The 18,010-nt window shown below is 42.3% G+C and overlaps 3 protein-coding genes across 9 annotated transcripts; 1 reads left to right on the plus strand and 2 right to left on the minus strand.

Moving 5' to 3' along the window:
* Positions 1 to 1,977: 1,977 nt before the first annotated feature.
* Positions 1,978 to 8,303, minus strand: LOC131132295 (troponin I, slow skeletal muscle-like). The gene is made up of 9 exons (XM_058077802.1): positions 7,147 to 8,303; positions 6,928 to 7,025; positions 4,658 to 4,841; positions 4,464 to 4,495; positions 2,862 to 2,903; positions 2,649 to 2,780; positions 2,488 to 2,577; positions 2,232 to 2,414; positions 1,978 to 2,171 (listed from the first exon to the last, which is right to left on the minus strand). The coding sequence occupies exons 4-9, from the start codon at positions 4,482 to 4,484 to the stop codon at positions 2,070 to 2,072; spliced, it is 570 nt and encodes a 189-aa protein (XP_057933785.1). The 5' UTR covers positions 4,485 to 4,495; positions 4,658 to 4,841; positions 6,928 to 7,025; positions 7,147 to 8,303; the 3' UTR covers positions 1,978 to 2,069.
* A 114-nt stretch (positions 8,304 to 8,417) lies between these two features.
* washc3 (WASH complex subunit 3) lies at positions 8,418 to 10,011 on the minus strand. The gene is made up of 6 exons (XM_058077801.1): positions 9,818 to 10,011; positions 9,528 to 9,626; positions 9,392 to 9,457; positions 9,191 to 9,322; positions 9,025 to 9,129; positions 8,418 to 8,948 (listed from the first exon to the last, which is right to left on the minus strand). Exons 1-6 carry the CDS (start codon positions 9,866 to 9,868, stop codon positions 8,790 to 8,792), a joined length of 612 nt encoding a protein of 203 aa, XP_057933784.1. The 5' UTR covers positions 9,869 to 10,011; the 3' UTR covers positions 8,418 to 8,789.
* A 68-nt stretch (positions 10,012 to 10,079) lies between these two features.
* Positions 10,080 to 17,553, plus strand: si:zfos-932h1.3 (zinc finger protein 678). 7 transcript variants are annotated; one of them, XM_058077601.1, is made up of 8 exons: positions 10,080 to 10,161; positions 10,253 to 10,335; positions 10,980 to 11,182; positions 11,253 to 11,345; positions 11,746 to 11,952; positions 12,030 to 12,147; positions 13,817 to 14,326; positions 15,722 to 17,553. In XM_058077601.1, exons 3-8 carry the CDS (start codon positions 11,045 to 11,047, stop codon positions 17,176 to 17,178), a joined length of 2,523 nt encoding a protein of 840 aa, XP_057933584.1. In that variant the 5' UTR covers positions 10,080 to 10,161; positions 10,253 to 10,335; positions 10,980 to 11,044; the 3' UTR covers positions 17,179 to 17,553. The 7 variants fall into 7 exon arrangements, with proteins under 7 accessions (XP_057933584.1, XP_057933585.1, XP_057933586.1 ...); XM_058077602.1 differs by having other exon boundaries at positions 10,102 to 10,335; XM_058077603.1 differs by having other exon boundaries at positions 10,102 to 10,335; positions 10,986 to 11,182.
* The last annotated feature ends 457 nt before the right edge of the window (positions 17,554 to 18,010 follow it).

An 18,010-nucleotide genomic window follows, 5' to 3' on the forward strand; every position in this document is an offset into this window, starting at 1 on the left:
TTGACTTTATTCGCTTTGCCCCATCAAATTGTTCATGTTTTTATAGAGCACAAGTCCAGGCTGGTACTGGTGGATGGTGGCTGTGTGTTCATTTAGCGCTTTTAATTTGAAGTTCTTCCTGTCATCATTTTACACAATAAATCATGAATAACATCAATTTGATACCAATGTAGTATATTTTGCTGAGCTGATTCTCGTCTCCAGTCATGCTAAGCTACGCCGCGTACGCCATAATGGTTCTTATGGCTGCCCTGGATAAGGCCGCACAGATATTATATAACTTTTATTTTGTTGATCCTCTTATTGTTTCCTGAAAGCCCCCATGCGTGGATGTTTATGCAAGGCCCAGAGATGTGATGACTCTCTTTGCCCAAAACGTGCAGCATCCTTATGGACTCCATGGCAGGAAGCCCCATGGGAAGCTATCTGGCTAAGGATGCTAGCATCAAGTAAAAGTACCCCCCCCAGCACTCTCTACAGTTTCCAGTGTTGTAAAAGTACCCCCCCCCGCACTCTCTACAGTTTCCAGTGTTGTAAAAGTACCCCCCCAGCACTCTCTACAGTTTCCAGTGTTGTAAAAGTACCCCCCAACACTCTCTACAGTTTCCAGTGTTGTAAAAGTACCCCCCCCAGCACCCTCTACAGTTTCCACTGTAGTAAAAGTACCCCCCAGCACTCTCTACAGTTTCCAGTGTTGTAAAAGTACCCCCAGCACTCTCTACAGTTTCCAGTGTTGTAAAAGTACCCCCCCAGCACTCTCTACAGTTTCCAGTGTTGTAAAAGTACAACCCCCAGCACTCTCTACAGTTTCCACTGTAGTAAAAGTACCCCCCCAGCACTCTCTACAGTTTCCAGTGTTGGAAAAGTACCCCGCCCAGCACTCTCTACAGTTTCCAGTGTTGTAAAAATACCCCCAGCACTCGCTACAGTTTCCAGTGTTGTAAAAGCACCCCCCAGTACTCTCTACACCTTCCAGTGTTGTAAAAGTACCCCCCAGCACTCTCTACAGTTTCCAGTGTTGTAAAAGTACCCCCCCAGCACTCTCTACAGTTTCCAGTGTTGTAAAAGTACCCCCCCCCCAGCACTCTATACAGCTTCCAGTGTTGTAAAAGTACCGTCCCCCCCATGCACTCTCTACAGTTTCCAGTGTTATAAAAGTACCCCCCCCTTGCAGCACTAAATAGATGGCTTGTTAAGGATGTTGGAGATGAAAGATCTAATAAGTGTTTTCTTTGTAGTCTGCTTCTCATTTGTTTTTTTCCTCCGGGGGGGGGGGGGGGGGGGGGGTAGTGCCGCTGGGCAAGGCATTAACTTGTCAAAATGAATTGCTAACTTTGGTGACAAATGAACTTCTTCATTTATAATTCCGGCCACGTGTCTGCACATGGAGTTGGGGGGGGGGTGGGGGGGTGGTTGCGTGATGACTGTCTGCTGCCATCTAGAGGCTTCTAAAGACACATCAACTCTATACTGGGGGGGTTAAAGAGAGGGGGCGGGGGGGATTAGCAGATTTTTGTTGGAAGTTTGTCCGCCCTTGTCGCCCCGCTTGGACGACACATCTGGAGCATTTGTTGTATGTGAAGGTCGGACCTATTTATAGGAGCAGCATGGGGAGTAAAAGGGGGGGGGGGTGCTTTCACGATGAGCTTAGCGATAAAGGGGACGGCAGCTTGTCAACAACGTGAAAACAAACAAACGGGCCGCAGATGGCGAGCGAGGCTTTGAGGCGGGGAAAGCGTTGGTCCTCATCCATCCGGTGTGATGACTCACGGATGATGATGATGATGATGATGATGATGATGATGTGTGTAACGGGATAGAACATCAGCTGTTCCCTCACACCGCCATGGAAGACCATCAAAAGGTGTCACTGGGGCCCCGTGAGGGCGGCGCTGTGTCACTACGCCTGAAAAGTAGTTCTTCCATGTTAACAACATTGCTGTAGCTAAGCTAGCACGTTATGAAAATGCGACATGCTTGGAATTTTGGGATAATTTATTAGACGGCTTTGTAGCTGGAGATAGTGGAAATTCCCAAAAAGTGTACTTTTCCTTTCCCCGTCCGAAATCTCACTGCGCGGCTCCGCCCGTGTCAAACATCTTCTTGCGTCCCTCCATGCCCGACATGGCCTCCACGTTCTTACGCCAGTCACCCACCTCGCTTGTGAGAACCTGGTAAGCGAAGAACCACCGTGAGAGCTTTGTGAGTCCACATTGGATTCTGCAGAATACCTTGTCCTGCTTGACGTCCTCCTTCTTCACAGACTTGAGGTTGGCGCGGAGATCCATGGAGCCCTTGTGCTTGGAGCCCAGGAGGGCCCTCATCATCTCGTCGGCCGACACCCTCACTTTTCTCAAAGCGGGTTTTTTGAACTTCCCGCCCAGGTCCTGCACCTTCAGCTTCAGTTCTCGGATCTACTTGACAGGAAGTGGACATGTGACGCTTGGAAGGAGGAGGAATGGAGATGCTGCTGCGGAGGAGACTCACGTCGATGTTGTGTTTGTTGACTTTGGATTCACAGTCGTATCGCTCCTCATCCACTACGTCTATCTGGGAGTGAAGCTGCTTGCACAGGTCCTGGGGGCCCGGGGAGAGGGGCGGACGCATCTTATTTTAGCTACACATGATCTCATGTTGGAGTTATTTACCTGCAGCTCGTCCAGCGACAGCCCGGACATTTGCAAAGGCGGCAACTTCTCCTCCAGATAGCGTACTTTCTCCTCCTCCCTGTCCTGGCGCTCGCGCTCCAGGTCCTCGCAGGCTCTCGTCAGGAGGAGCATCTGTTAGGACATCCATCAGTAAACCCGGAGGTCTAGTTCCTGGAGTTCCTAAAGCGGTCTCAGTGTTACGGAGCGACTTACTTTTAAGGAGAGCTTGCGAGAAGCTGAGATCTTGGACTTTGGCTGCAGGATTTGACCACAGGAGTGGAATCAATGACGGCAATCAATCCGAGGAAACAACTTAGGAATATGATATGGTCAATATGCCAATGGAAATTATAAAGGAGAAATCATAAGCAGTAAAAATTATGTTTGCTACTTTTTTATGATTTATTTTTAGCTTAGAAATACAGAAAATGTATATATATATATAAATATATATATTTTATATATATATATATATATATATATATATATATATATATATATATATGAAAAATAACTTTAAATTCTGATATATATATATATATATATATATGATATATATATATATATATACACTTTTATATTCTGAGATATATATATATATTTGAAAAATATCCAGATATATTATATATACTATATATATATATACACTTGTATATTCTGATATACATATATATATCTTTTTATTTTTTTTTTGAAAAATAACTTTTATATTCTGATATATATATATGATATATACACACTTTTATATTCTGATATATATATATTTTTTTAAATATCCTGATATATATATATATATATATACTTTTATATTCTGATATATATATACTTTTATATTCATATATATATATATGCTTTCATAATCTGATATAATATATATATATGAAAAATATTCTGAGATATATATGTATATATATATTTTTAATAACTTTTATATTCTGAGATATATATATATATACACTTTTATATTCTGAGATATATATATATATGTTTGAAAAATATTCTGATATACGTATATGACATATACATATATATACTTTTATATTCTGAAATATATATATATGAAAAATACATATATTATTATAATATATATATATATATTCTGATATATATATTTGAAAAATAACTTATATTCTAATATATATATATATATACACACTTTTATATTCATATATATATTTGAAAAATATTCTGATATATATGACATATATATATATATACGTATAAAAATATATATACTTTTATATTCTGAAATATAAGGAGCGCAAACTTGTCTTATTTCCTGGCGCTTTTACTTCCCTGTTGCTTCTCACCAACGGGCTGCGTTTGGGGGTGTCCAATGTGCGGCCCGAGTGCCAGTTGCAGCCCGCAGCTCGTTTATTATCGGCCCGCAGCACGTAAAAAAAAAAAAAAAAAACATAAATAAAACAATTTAAATCCTTTTTTATAACATTTTGAAAATACATAAAAATATCAAAGCGGACATTTTTGTTTGGGGCCCTCGGGGGAAAAAGTTTGGACACCCCCCGGTCTGTGTCGTATATGCTTTATGCCAAGGATAAAAATAAAAACAGAGCTGTACTTCATCCTTAAAAATAAAAGGATCATAACCTTCAGTCATTTCCACCCCCCCCCCCCATGTCATATATGGTATGAAACCCAGAGGCACAGCTGTGGCCAAGATAAACGTTGTATTCTTAGGATGTGAAGCCCACATGAAAGCTGATAAGAACGGCGACAGATAAGCTGCTACGGTTACATGCAAAATGGACGGCATGTCCCTTCCACAAAAATGGAGGATTAGCAGCGTGGACTCACCTTATCCCACTTGGCGTTCATTGTTGGGGATCCTGTAACCCACAAAACAAAGACGATAATACCCGAGGCGGTCATGACATATTCATATTCATATTCATATTCACCAAGCAAAATATTCCCTGTCCATTAAAGAAATGTGATTCCAAAATGGACGTAAACGGACCCCGAAATGCCTCCAAAGTCGGTTGTCTTACCTGGGGTGTTTGCCGGCGTGCTGGGAGGGAGAACGCCTCTGCAACAATGGACCCCTCCAACAATGGGGCGGCCTTTATACTGCCGCAGCTGACAGCCCGTTGAGGCGTCCCGGGTCACAAAGAATGGGCTGGCACGGGCCCAGGCGTGACATATGACATGGCCGTCGTGTCATAAGAAGGCATGCTGGGTATGAGGAAATTGGCAAGGATTTATTATTCATATTGTTGCTAAGTGAGTTAGCATTTCATAGCATCAAGGAATAATAACGCAACGAGGGTTGTTCTCAATGAAATATAAAAAAAAAAGCATGAAAGATGGAAAGATGAACTAATGCCCAGGGGGGCCTTTTGCGACCACGGAGCTTTACAATTACTGCAGATCTATTTGCTGAATGTTCGAATCCTGTCAAACGATGACATCACAAGTCAAAAATAATATGGAATAAAGGAATAAATGTAGCGTTCCTCGTAGCGTTCACCATGGGAACGGAACTGGAGGAGTCTTTTGGACAAATAGAGTTCCGCTTCTCGTCCATTTGTCCATCCGGGTTATGTCCCCCCAACAAACCACAGCAAAGTACCTTCACCGCTGTTGAAACACCGCATGGGGTAACATTGTTTGTGTGTGATGAAGATGACCCTGATGTGATGAAGGACACGGTGGACGCACTTTCCATTCAGGGCTGCTCGCAGTTTTAAGCAATGTCCACAAGGGACAAATATAGCCTCCCTAATGGAGGTCAAATTCCAGTCCATCGGGAGACTAAAGGCCCACAGGCATCTAGTAATTATTATTATTATTATTCATTCATTTTATACCGCTTATCCTCACGAGGGTCACAGGGGGTGCTGGAGCCTATCCCAGCTGTCTGGGTCCACCCTGGACTGGTGGCCAGCCAGCCAATCACAGGGCACATATAGACAAACAACCATTCACACTCACATTCATACCTATGGACAATTTGGAGTGGCTAATTAACCTAGCATGTTTTTTTGGAATGTGGGAGGAAACCGGAGTACCATGCAAACTCCACACAGAGATGGCTGAGGGTGGAATTGAACCCTGGTCTCCTAGCTGTGAGGTCTGCGCGCTAACCACACGACCGCCATGCAGCCCATTATTATTATTATTATTATTATTATTATTGTTGTTGTTGTTATTATCATTTATTATTGTTTTTGTTGTTATTTATTATTATTATTGGTATTGTTTTTTATTATTATTATTGTTGTTAGTTATTATTAATATTATTGTTATTATTATCACTATTATATTATTATTGCTGCTACTACTATTATCACTATTATTATTACTATTGCTATTATTATTATTACCATTATTATTGTTATTACTATTATTATTATTGTTACCATTATTATTGTTACTGTTATTATTATTATTATTATTTATCATCATCATCATTATTATTATTGTATTGTTTTTATTATTACTATTATTATTATTACTATTATTATTATTATTGTTACTGTTGTTATTATTATTATTTATTATCATAATTATTATTATTGTTGTTAGTTATTATTAATATTATTGTTATTATTATTACTATTATTATTATTGCTGCTACCACTATTATCACTATTATTATTACTATTGCTATTATTATTATTACTATTATTATTGTTATTACTATTATTATTATTGTTACCATTATTATTGTTACTGTTATTATTATTATTATTATTATTATTTATCATCATCATCATTATTATTATTGTATTGTTTTTATTATTACTATTATTATTATTATTATTGTTACTATTATTATTGTTACTGTTGTTATTATTATTATTTATTATCATCATTATTATTATTGTTATTGTTATTATTATTGTTGTTGTAACTATTATTATTATTATTATTATTATTACTATTATTATTATTGCTATTACTGTTATTACTATTACTATTATTACTATTGCTATTATTATTATCTTTATTACTACTATTATTATTATTGTTACTGTTATTATCATTATTATTATTGTTTATCATCATCATCATTATTATTATTATTATTATTATTATGACCTGAGCAGGAAAATGGATATCGGGGTGGGCCGGAGCACGAATCCCCAGCCAATACCCATGAAGTATTTCTGTACACCCACCAAAGCCGTCTCAGAGCCCATTTTCGGTCATGTGGTCGCTAAGATGGGCCACATCTTCAACGGGAGCTCAGCTCTGCCAAACAGCCAACATGAGCCGACAACAAACACGACTATGGCGTTACACGCCCGTAGCTTACGTGCTCAAAGCAGGAAGTCTGTCCATCTGGATTGTTCTGTCACTTCCCTTCAGTGATCCTGAGCAGGTGTACGCGCTATTCCTGAAGCAACCCAACTCCTGCACACAAACACACAAACATAGAAAGAACAAATGATGCATGGGAGCATTATGGACGGCTAATATGTTTTGGTTTGGAGGGAGGCAGATGGTGCGAGAAGGACCATGCAAGATCTCTCACCTGCTCTTTCAGGGCTTTTTCATCCATTCGGACACTTCATACAAGACCAGGATTTGTTTTTGGACTGGTAAAGCAGCTGATGCATGACTCCATCCAGGACGCCTGCCATCAGCATGTGGCTCTAATCCTGACTTGGCCTCAAAGGTTGCCTCCAGCATGACCTACTAAATCTTTCTGTCTGCATTGCGCGCCACTGTTTTTGTGGTATGCTTGTTTTTGTGCTATTTTCCCCGCGGGTACTCTGTCTGTAGATTACAGTCATTAATTTGAGTCACAAGTGTAGTTGGACCAGAAAAAAGTAAATAAATAAACTCAGATTGCTAAATTAATTCACATTCATTCACAACAGGAGTATGAATGCAACCCGTGTTGTATTTACCATTTTTATTCCAGCAGAGCTTCAGTTCACCAGGCCACCACTAGGTGTCGACAGAGCCTCTTATAGCAGGTGGCTCACTTTTTCAGCCGGCGTAACACTTTTAAAATGACCAAAAAGTCCCAACACGCTACCTCCTGCTGTAAATAAAGAAAATATATATTTACTGTACTTATGACTATGATTTTGTATGTACGTTGTACATGTAAATCAGGGTTGTGCACACTTTTTCAGTCGACATGATCTATCGCTATACATACATGGATATAAAACCTAACCGGAAATAGATTCTATGTAAATAATTCTATGTAAAAATAAATTATAAATTCTAATTTCTATGGAAATAAATACAATTACTCACAATGATTCAATGGTTGTGTCCATAAACTGCCCATATGTCAGTCAAAATAGCTACTTAGCGTCCATTCGACACACTTCCGGTTAGCATTCGCTAGCCAACATTCCAGATAGACAAGAAACCAAAACCATTATTCAAAGGAATATGCAGCCGGTGTCAAGGCAACATATTAAAAAGCTACCAGCAACGGACATTTTTTCAAATTAAACCTGAAAGAACAGTTTAAGAAGCGGAAGTGTGGAAAACAAGCATTTCTATAGCGGAGTTCATGACGTGGCTAACGTCTCTTAGAGATAGACATCTTACTTACGTGCATGCAAAACTCGGTAATAGCTGTTTCGGACAAGATAAGGTAAGTTTGTTGATAAACATCTAATCTAGATACGAACAATTTATGTGTTTATGGAACAATTGCTCGAAATAATGGATTATTTGAATCATTTTCAACAAATTCAACGATAGTGAAGGTTACAGTGGTAGCTGTCGCCCTCTGGTGGCAGGTATAAGTGTGACATGCTGGCAGGGAGAGCATGAAAGAAAGAATAAGAGCACAATTTATTTTTATTTTTTCAAGTTATAAACTGTTGCTGAAACAGTTCAATAAAATAATAATATGCGTAGTAGTACAGCGGCTTTTGATGTTACTGTAATAAAATAAGTATTTAAATGCGGCACCCTCCCGGGGGTCGGGGGCGAAAGTCTACTTAAAAACAAACATATTAGATTTCTGCAACTTTGCAGTTAAATGCTTTTGACTTAATTGGGCTTGGTGGAGAACTAGAACGTCCTCGGACATTTTGAGTGTCGTTCAAGACTGTGGTAGTTGTAGTAGAATAGCAACTGAAATGCTTTACACTACACAATAGTGCACTTGGAATCGGTAAACATCTAATTCGGCGGGGACATTTATCAGTCGCTAAAGGACGACTCGCTATCCGAAGTGTTGGCGTCCGCATCCTGTGCACTTTGTCCTCCTCCGTCAGGCACCGGGGCGTCTGGCTTATCCAACAAGTCCGGGTCTAAACCTTCCATGGTCATTTTATTTCTGATGGCCATCACTGGGACGCCCTGGCATCAACAGCAACACACAGATGAAATCACACGACGCGGGGCTTATCGTCATTTAATAGAAAGTACTTCTCACCACTTGAACCATCTTCAGATATCTGGCGTAGCGAGGATCCTTGGCTACCGTCATTACGTTTACTTCCTTGATCACATCTTCTGGAGTGCTGTGAGGACTCGGAGCCTGCGATAAAGACGATGACAACCGATTAAAAGATGTACAGATCACTTTGAGACTTTTCTACCTCTGAAGGTGGAAGAATCACAACTGGTGGACCATCTGTCTGACTTGGAGCGCTGGTTCCGTTGGTCTGGACGGTTGGGGCAGGTCCTACTCCATCTACTGTGACGTCCTCCAGTCCGGGGATGGAGGACAGCTGCTCAAGATATGTGAAGGTATTCAATTAAGGACTTTATGGATATGGAATCAAAGGAGAAGAACAAACCTTGGCCTCCAGAATGCACAACGTGGTCTCAATCTGCTGTATGCGGAGGGATATGTTGGAGAGTTTCTGTGTGGGAAAACAATCAACATTTAAGCTCACAAAAAGAACACAAAGCAGACGAATAAAAAGTACAAACCTCTTCACACACTGTGGAGAAGTTGTTAAGGAAGCGAACAGTATGGACGATGAACTGGTTGAGGAAAGCGACAATTCTTCTCTGCTGAATGCCAGGAACCTGCAGGGAAATCAATAAAATATAGACTATAATACTGCAGAAAATGCGTGTAATTTCATGCAATTTACTTCCGGCTATGAAAAAAATACAGCTCAGCAGCTCCGATTTGTTATGCATTCTTGCAGAAGCAAAAGCTACTAGCTGTTTACATTGGTTTCCCGGCTAAGCTAACATGCTAGCTTGACACCTACCGTCGTTAGATCAACTCCGGAGCCCGTAATCGGAAGTCCGTCCTCATCCATGTCTCTTACTCCAGACAAGACACGGATATGAAAACAAATACTTTGACGCTACATCCAGCATGAAGGGGGAAAAACTACACTCTTTCATGTGACTCGTAGCTGTATTATCGCGTGTCTTGTGACGACGTACGTCACGCGAGGACGGGATTTACTGTGTCCTGCTTTTATGTTGAAGTTACTCGAATGGATGTCAATAACATCCGGTCAATAACTTCCGGTATTGTTGGGTTTCAACCACGTGACCGAGAGGCACTTCTAGGGGTGGACAAGCATAAACTACGGCTTCATACACAGTATGTTTGTACAGTATATTGGATATTCAAGTGAATACGTCGTTGGAATTGCTTGCTCATAATTTTACTCTGATTTTTACATGACTTTTAGTTTCGAGTCCGTTTATTTGCCGCCTATCGCTTTAAGGCGGGGCTGAGAACCACCAGATGTGACGTCACGTGAAACCAGGAACTGTGAGTTAACTGTTAGCTAACTGTTAGCTAACTCTGAAAACGACACGGAACTGGCTATTTCTTTCAAATTAACGCGTAAATGTGTAAGTCCGTGACAGATATATTCACTATAATGAAGGCACATTTCACGGATTTGTTACTCGTATTACAGGAACTCTTATTATGAAAACCGGAAACTTAGGAGAGTGACTTTGGGGAAATGGACACTTGCGTCGTGATAACGCATGCTAGCCAGTGAAATTGAACTACATGTTATATTATTCTATCAAGACCGAATGAAAATCCGCTTCATGTTATTGGACGTTCTTGAAAATTGAGTGGAAAATGAGCCGTATGTATTTGAGTGATTTATTATCTTTATCGTAGAAACTGCGTTGTGTGGATGTTGGCTCCAGAGTCAAAGAGTGTTGCGCTTGCACTTTTAACACGCAAAGACATTCTGCAACTGCTGACGAGAATTATTCCAGGAGATTGTCTGTTTAAATCTAAGCCACGTTGACATATTTACTCCAGGGGAATGCTTTTCAGCATATATTGCACCGTAGCTGCTACAACTACATGCAGAATTCAGTTGTGGATGTGATAGCATGGTGTGCAGGTGTCCCGGAAGCGTGTCATGACCTCTGACCTCGAAACCATTTCAGATCCAGGCTTGCCTCTCTCGCTGCTGCGCCTCCTGGTGCCTCCACTGCAGCTTCGCTGGGCCGCCATGTGGCAACTGGCAAAGCAGAAGGATGTGATGAATTACCATAAACTCCAAGAGTTTGTGCACACGCTGACCGATGCGTTGCCTGGAATCATGACCCAAAAGGAGACGGCTCAGCTCATTCTGGGCCTCAGAGCTCGGGTATGTTCATTTTCGATTGCACCAAAAACGCTGTATCAATTATCAATGCTGTTTTTTTTTTCCATCGTAGCTGATCCTGGAACTGTGCAAAGGCTCCGTCCGAGGTTGTGTTGACTCTCAAAAGATCCAGGCACACTTGGAGAACCTCCCGCTGACCTCTGATGTAAGTTCACAGAAGACGTGATCAAGTTCGGATGGACGTTTTATTCATTCATTCATTTTCTACCGCTTTTCCTCACGAGGGTCGCGGGGGTGCTGGAGCCTATCCCAGCTGTCTTCGGGCGTAAGGCGGGGTACACCCTGAACTGGTCGCCAGCCAATCACAGGGCACATATAGACAAACAACCATTCACACTCACATTCATACCGATGGACAATTTGGAGTCGCCAATTAACCTAGCATGTTTTTGGAATGTGGGAGGAAACCGGAGTACCCGGAGAAAACAGGGAGAACATGCAAACTCGGATTGAACCCTGGTCTCCTAGCTGTGAGGTCTGCGCGCTAACCCCTAGACCACCGTGCCGCTTATGGATGTTTTAGTGAAACCCTAAATGTGTTGCAGCACGGCGATGCGGAGGTGAAAGCTGCAGAGTCCACGTTTGTGGCCCTGGTTCAGAGCCTCCTGAAAGACCCAGCCGAGCGAGCGTACTTCTTCCAGGAGGTCTTCCCCGTAGAGTACGGAGCCAAGTACGACGCTGCCCTGCACGTGCTACTGTGGGAGCTGCTCTCCAAGCTGGAGAAGCTGCTTCCAATACCGGACCTGGAGCAGGTACTACATCCACTATTCTTGACTTTTAAAGTGTCTGGATTTTGCCAAATGAACCAAATGAGTGTGTTCGATTCCAGACCGCAGCCTGGCTGGGCTCAGGTCCCGCCTTATTGGATGAATGTGTCCAGTCCACGAGGGAAGAGCTGGGCTTGATCTTTCAGCACTGCCAGAACGCCGCACTTTTTAAAATGCCCCGTAAGTACACTTGGGAAAGTAGATTAATATGCTTTTTAATATTATTAGAGCCTTATAATAGCACCCCTACAGTCTTAAGGTTTCTATTACTCTGTATAGTAGATGGTGATTGTATGGTCATATCACCTCGTACTTCGGTACAGGACAAAAAAAATAAAATAAAACTAAAATTATAAAAATGATAAAACTAAAACTAGATTAGGAAAGCAGGAAGTGAACAAATGTAACAGTTACTGATTGTAAAAGTACGAGATGGAGGGGTAGGATTTAATAAGCTTTGCTTCTTCCTACTCCTTTTGGACATGTGGAACTGTGAACTGATTATGGGATGCATTCAATTGTAATCTGATGCATGTTCAAATGAAATTAAACCATTACCATTACTTCGGCACGTGACAAAAATAAATAAATACAAAAATGAAAAAAAAACGAATAAATAAAAATTAATAAAAAACATTAACAAATAAAAAAATGATATTATGAAAGCAGGAAGTGAACAAATGTAACAGTTAGTGATTGTAAAAGTACCAGATGGAGGGGTAGGATTTAATAAGCTTTGCTTCTTCCTACTCCTTTTGGACATGTGGAACTGTGAACTGATTATGGGATGCATTCAATTGTAATCTGATGCATGTTCAAATGAAATTAAACCATTACCATTACTTCGGCACATGACAAAAATAAATAAATACAAAAAAATTAAAAAAACAAATAAATAAAAATTAATAAAATACATTAAAAAATAAAAAATATATATTATGAAAGCAGGAAGTGAACAAATGTAACAGTTACTGATTGTAAAAGTACCAGATGGAGGGGTAGGATTTAATAAGCTTTGCTTCTTCCTACTCCTTTTGGACATGTGGAACTGGGAACTGATTATGGGATGCATTCAATTGTAATCTGATGCATGTTCAAATGAAATTAAACCATTACTTTGGCACGTGACAAAAATAAATAAATACAAAAATGAAAAAAAAATAAATAAATAAAAATTAATAAAATACATTAAAAATAAAAAAATGATATTATGAAAGCAGGAAGTGAACAAATGTAACAGTTACTGATTGTAAAAGTACCAGATGGAGGGGTAGGATTTAATAAGCTTTGCTTCTTCCTACTCCTTTTGGACATGTGGAACTGGGAACTGATTATGGGATGCATTCAATTGTAATCTGATGCATGTTCAAATGAAATTAAACCATTACCATTACTTCGGCACGTGACAAAAATAAATAAATACAAAAATGAAAAAAAAAACAAATACATAAAAATTTATAAAATACATTAAAAAATAAAAAAATGATATTATGAAAGCAGGAAGTGAACAAATTTAACAGTTAGTGATTGTAAAAGTACCAAATGGAGGGGTAGGATTTAATAAGCTTTGCTTCTTCCTACTCCTTTTGGACATGTGGAACTGTGAACTGATTATGGGATGCATTCAATTGTAATCTGATGCATGTTCAAATGAAATTCAACCATTACATAGATATAATATAAGAAGATATAATAGATCCAAGTAGGATAATATAAACTCACACGTTGGCAGTACATTGGGTACTTTGTGGAATGGGTTTCCACTCGTATTACCCAAAATAGTACACAGAATAAGATTAAATAATACTTATGATCAAGCAGTGTCATTTCCTCGTCGTTGTTCTTCCAGACGGCAACCCCACCTCCCTTGGCGGCTGCATCATGTCCGCTCTGTCCATCCCGCCCTCCCACAAAGCCAACCTCTCCGTCGCACCGGAACTGGTTCACAACTACGCCAGCATCCTGGACCCCGAGCAGTACAGCGTGGTCACGGTCTACACCGAGGTGGAGGTCGGGGCATCGGAGGCGGCGGCAGTGGCGGCGGACGTTCAGACGTGTTTCTACGAGGAAGAGGTGACGCCCCAGGAGACCGTAGAAGTGGCCAGGGCGCTGGAGACCCTGACTAAAACATTCGCCGTAAGGAAGGAGAGCCTGGAAAACGACGACGCAGCTTCAGAAGATCAAGAAGACGGCGTTCTGGCTGCGCTGGGAAATGACGTTCAACCGGGTGACGTGAGAAGTGACGCCGCTGGCGAAGGTGAAATGACGCACGCCGCCACTGAACTTCCTCCTGTCCGCCAAACGCCGTCAAACGAGGCTGCTGCCTCGTGTGTGATTGCCGTCAAAGGAAGCGACAAAGGTAAGGTGCCCTGTGATTGGCTGGTCAATGTAACCCCGCCTTTTGCCCGAAGACAGCTGGGATAGGCTCCAGCACCCCGTGAGGATAAGCGGGACAGACAATGAATGAATGAATGAATAGTGGTGTGGCGTTCGTGAACGAATGGGTCAAAAAAACTAGTTCTTTTTTGCGAACGAATGCCGCCCATAAAATACCCGTTCAGTCAGGTCAAAAGAACTAGTTCCTTTTTGGAAATGAATGAACCTCCCACAAAATACCCGTTCAGTCGGGTCAAAAGAACTAGTTCTTTTTTGCGAACAAATGAACCGCCCAAAAGATACCCATTCAGTCGGGTCAAAAGAACTAGTTCCTTTTTGTAAATGAATGAACCGCCAATAAAATACCCGTTCAGTCGAGTCAAAAGAACTAGTTCTTTTTTGCAAATGAATGAACCACCCATAAAATACCCGTTCATTCGGGTCAAAAGAACTAGTTCTTTTTTGCAAATGAATGAACCACATATAAAATACCCGTTCAGTTGGGTCAAAAGAACTAGTTCCTTTTTGCGAACGAATGAACCGCCCATAAAATACCCGTTCAGTCGGGTCAAAAGAACTAGTTCTTTTTTGCAAATGAATGAACCGCCCATAAAATACCCGTTCAGTCGGGTCAAAAGAACTAGTTCTTTTTTGCGAACGAATGAACCGCCCATAAAATACCCGTTCAGTCGGGTCAAAAGAACCAGTTCTTTTTTGCGAACGAATGAACCGCCCATAAAATACCCGTTCAGTCGGGTCAAAAAAACTAGTTCTTTTTTGCGAACGAATGAACCACCCATAAAATACCCGTTCAGTCGGGTCAAAAGAACTAGTTCTTTTTTGCAAATGAATGAACCACATATAAAATACCCGTTCAGTTGGGTCAAAAGAACTAGTTCCTTTTTGCAAATGAATGAACCGCCCATAAAATACCCGTTCAGTCGGATCAAAAGAACTAGTTCTTTTTTGCAAATGAATGAACCGCCTATAAAATACCCGTTCAGTCGGGTCAAAAGAACTAGTTCCTTTTTGCAAATGAATGAACTGCCCATAATATACCCATTGAGTCGGGTCAAAAGAACTAGTTCTTTTTTGCAAATGAATGAACCGCCAATAAAATACCCGTTCAGTCGGGTCAAAAGAACTAGTTCTTTTTTGCGAACGAATGAAACGCCCATAAAATACCCGTTTAGTCGGGTCAAAAGAACTAGTTCTTTTTTGCAAATGAATGAACCGCCAATAAAATACCCGTTCAGTCGGGTCAAAAGAACCAGTTCTTTTTTGCAAACGAATGAAACGCCCATAAAATACCCGTTCAGTCGGGTCAAAAGAACTAGTTCTTGATCATAAACACGCCTTTCACCCGTATGACCTGCAGGGGACTCCGACGAGACGACCTCCATCATCTTCTCATGCTCCGAGTGTCCCTTCCACCACTCCGAAGACGACAGCCCTCCCCACTTCCACATGCAGAGCGTTCCCACCGAGGAATACCGAAAGCTCTCCGGAGCCAAGGTGCCTCCGACTCCCTGCATCACGGATGAGATTTTTACATCCATTAAACTTTTCCCCCAAGGAGGCGCAGCGCAGCCAGAAGGCGCGCCCGTCAAAGAGGACCGCGTGAGCCGACTGACCTGCCCGACGTGCGGCAGGACCTTCACACGCACGTCCGACGTCAGGCGACACCAGCTCACCCACACGGGCGAGCGGCCCTTCCGCTGCCGGCAGTGCGAGCGCACCTTCCAGCACTCGTGGGACCTGGCCAAGCACCGCAGCAAGTCGCACGCCGCCGCCGTCTCCTTCGCCTGCCCGCCCTGCCGCGCCACCTTCGCCAACCTGCGCGCGCTGACCGCCCACCACAAGCGCTCCCACTCGGGCGAGGGCCGCCTGCCGCACATCTGCTCCATCTGCAGCCGCAGCTTCGCCTCGGCCGGCGAGCTCCTGGAGCACCGGACGTCGCACGTGGCCGCCAAGCGCTACGTGTGCCTGCAGTGCGGCGAGGGTTTCGACTCGCTTCTGGCGCGCTCCTTGCACCGGCAGACCCATCAAGTCAAGCGCCAGTTCAAGTGCCCGCACTGCGACAAGACGTACACGCGGCGGTCGGACGTGAAGCGGCACCTGGCAACGCACACGGGGGAGCGGCCGCACAAGTGCGGGCACTGCAACAAACGCTTCTCGCTGCGCTTCATGCTCGTGCAGCACCTCCGTGTCCACACCGGCGAGCGCCCCTTCCAGTGCTTGCACTGCGACAAGACGTTCACGCTGGCGTCCGTGCTGGCCCGACACGAGAGGATGCACACGGGGGAGAAGCCCTTCCTGTGCTCCCAGTGCGGGAAGACCTTCCTGTCCCAAGGCGAGCTCTCCAAACATCACAGGTCGCACGTGGACGACAAGCCCTACGCCTGCCCGCAGTGCCACAAACGCTTCAAGAGCAAGAAGACCCAGCAGGAGCACGTGATCTCGCACACCGGCGTCCGCCCTTACCCCTGCGCCTACTGCGGCAAGGGCTTCGCCAAACCCTACGCGCTCACCCGACACCACCTCATCCACACGGGGGAGAGGCCCTTCCCGTGCAGCTACTGCGACAAGACCTTCCTCACCCCCGGCGAGGCGCAGCTGCACCAGCGCGTCCACACCGGCGAGAAGCCGTACTCCTGCGACGCCTGCCGGCTCAGGTTCAAGAGCTCGTCGGAGCTGGCGTGGCACAAGCGCAGCCACGCCGGCGTGAAGCCGCCCAGGCCGAGCTGTGGGAAGTGCAGGAAGAACTTCCCGTCCAAGGCCAAACTGGAGAAACACATGGAGACGCACGACGAGGAAGGACAAGCGGCCGAATGATGACGGACATCGTAGCGGCACATCGCCTGAAGGCATCAAATACTCCCAATCGCCGTACGATAGCGATACAGGAAAGTTCTAACATTATGGGAATAAAAATCAAATATGATGTCATAAAGGAACATGTAGTCACCCATGCCATTCCAAATGGAAGATATTTTTATGCCACTCTTATTTTGTTAACGCAGACACGGGGCAAAGACGAGCTACGTTCAAAAATAAACGTGCTTCTTATGAAACTGCATTTTGTCATCGAGGACCGCCATGGCTTGTTTACGTTTATCATTTATATCGCTGCTAGTCTTTTTCTTATCATTGGAAGAATCTATACATCGCTTAACCATATACGTGACATATATATTATATAACTCAGCATCAGATTCTCATGAGACAAAAAAAAGTTGCAATTTTCCAAAAATAAAGTCAAAATATTTGAAGAATTATAGCAAATGTAAAAAACATTTGCTATAATTCTTCAAACATTCAAATTAGTCAAAAATATTTACATTTACAATAAAAAAAAGTTGAAAATTTCCAAAAATAAAGTCAAAATATTTGAAGAATTATAGCAAATATAGCAAATAGCAATTGTGAATTTGTTATAATTCTTCAAATATTTAAATTAGTCAAAATATTTGCTGTAATTCTTCAAATATTCAAATTAGTCAAAATATTTGAAGAATTATAGCAAATGTTTTTTTTTATGTTGTGTCGACTATGTTGGGTAAAGGTGAGCATAGGGGTGTTATTTCATCTCTAGAGGGCTCTAACTATGTTAAAGGCATATTTAGAAGGTTGCCAAGCATGCGCCGTATTTTGACTTTATTTTTGG

The sequence above is a fragment of the Doryrhamphus excisus genome, chromosome 7 (genome assembly GCF_030265055.1).
Source record: "Doryrhamphus excisus isolate RoL2022-K1 chromosome 7, RoL_Dexc_1.0, whole genome shotgun sequence".
Taxonomy (NCBI): Eukaryota; Metazoa; Chordata; class Actinopteri; order Syngnathiformes; family Syngnathidae; genus Doryrhamphus; species Doryrhamphus excisus.

What these genes read in the sequence shown, in the direction of transcription:
- LOC131132295 (XM_058077802.1), bottom strand. Translation starts at nt 4,484, where the DNA reads ATGAACGCCAAGTGGGATAAG. An exon ending in TCAACAAACACAACATCGAC is followed by an intron (nt 2,415 to 2,487) that starts GTGAGTCTCCTC and finishes CCTGTCAAGTAG; the next exon opens with ATCCGAGAACTGAAGCTGAA. An exon ending in AGGACGTCAAGCAGGACAAG is followed by an intron (nt 2,172 to 2,231) that starts GTATTCTGCAGA and finishes TTCGCTTACCAG; the next exon opens with GTTCTCACAAGCGAGGTGGG.
- washc3 (XM_058077801.1), bottom strand. Translation starts at nt 9,868, where the DNA reads ATGGATGAGGACGGACTTCCGATTACGGGCTCCGGAGTTGATCTAACG. An exon ending in CCGGAGTTGATCTAACGACG is followed by an intron (nt 9,627 to 9,817) that starts GTAGGTGTCAAG and finishes ATTTCCCTGCAG; the next exon opens with GTTCCTGGCATTCAGCAGAG. An exon ending in TGATTCTTCCACCTTCAGAG is followed by an intron (nt 9,130 to 9,190) that starts GTAGAAAAGTCT and finishes TCTTTATCGCAG; the next exon opens with GCTCCGAGTCCTCACAGCAC.
- si:zfos-932h1.3 (XM_058077596.1), top strand. An exon ending in CAATACCGGACCTGGAGCAG is followed by an intron (nt 11,953 to 12,029) that starts GTACTACATCCA and finishes GTTCGATTCCAG; the next exon opens with ACCGCAGCCTGGCTGGGCTC. An exon ending in CGCACTTTTTAAAATGCCCC is followed by an intron (nt 12,148 to 13,816) that starts GTAAGTACACTT and finishes TTGTTCTTCCAG; the next exon opens with ACGGCAACCCCACCTCCCTT.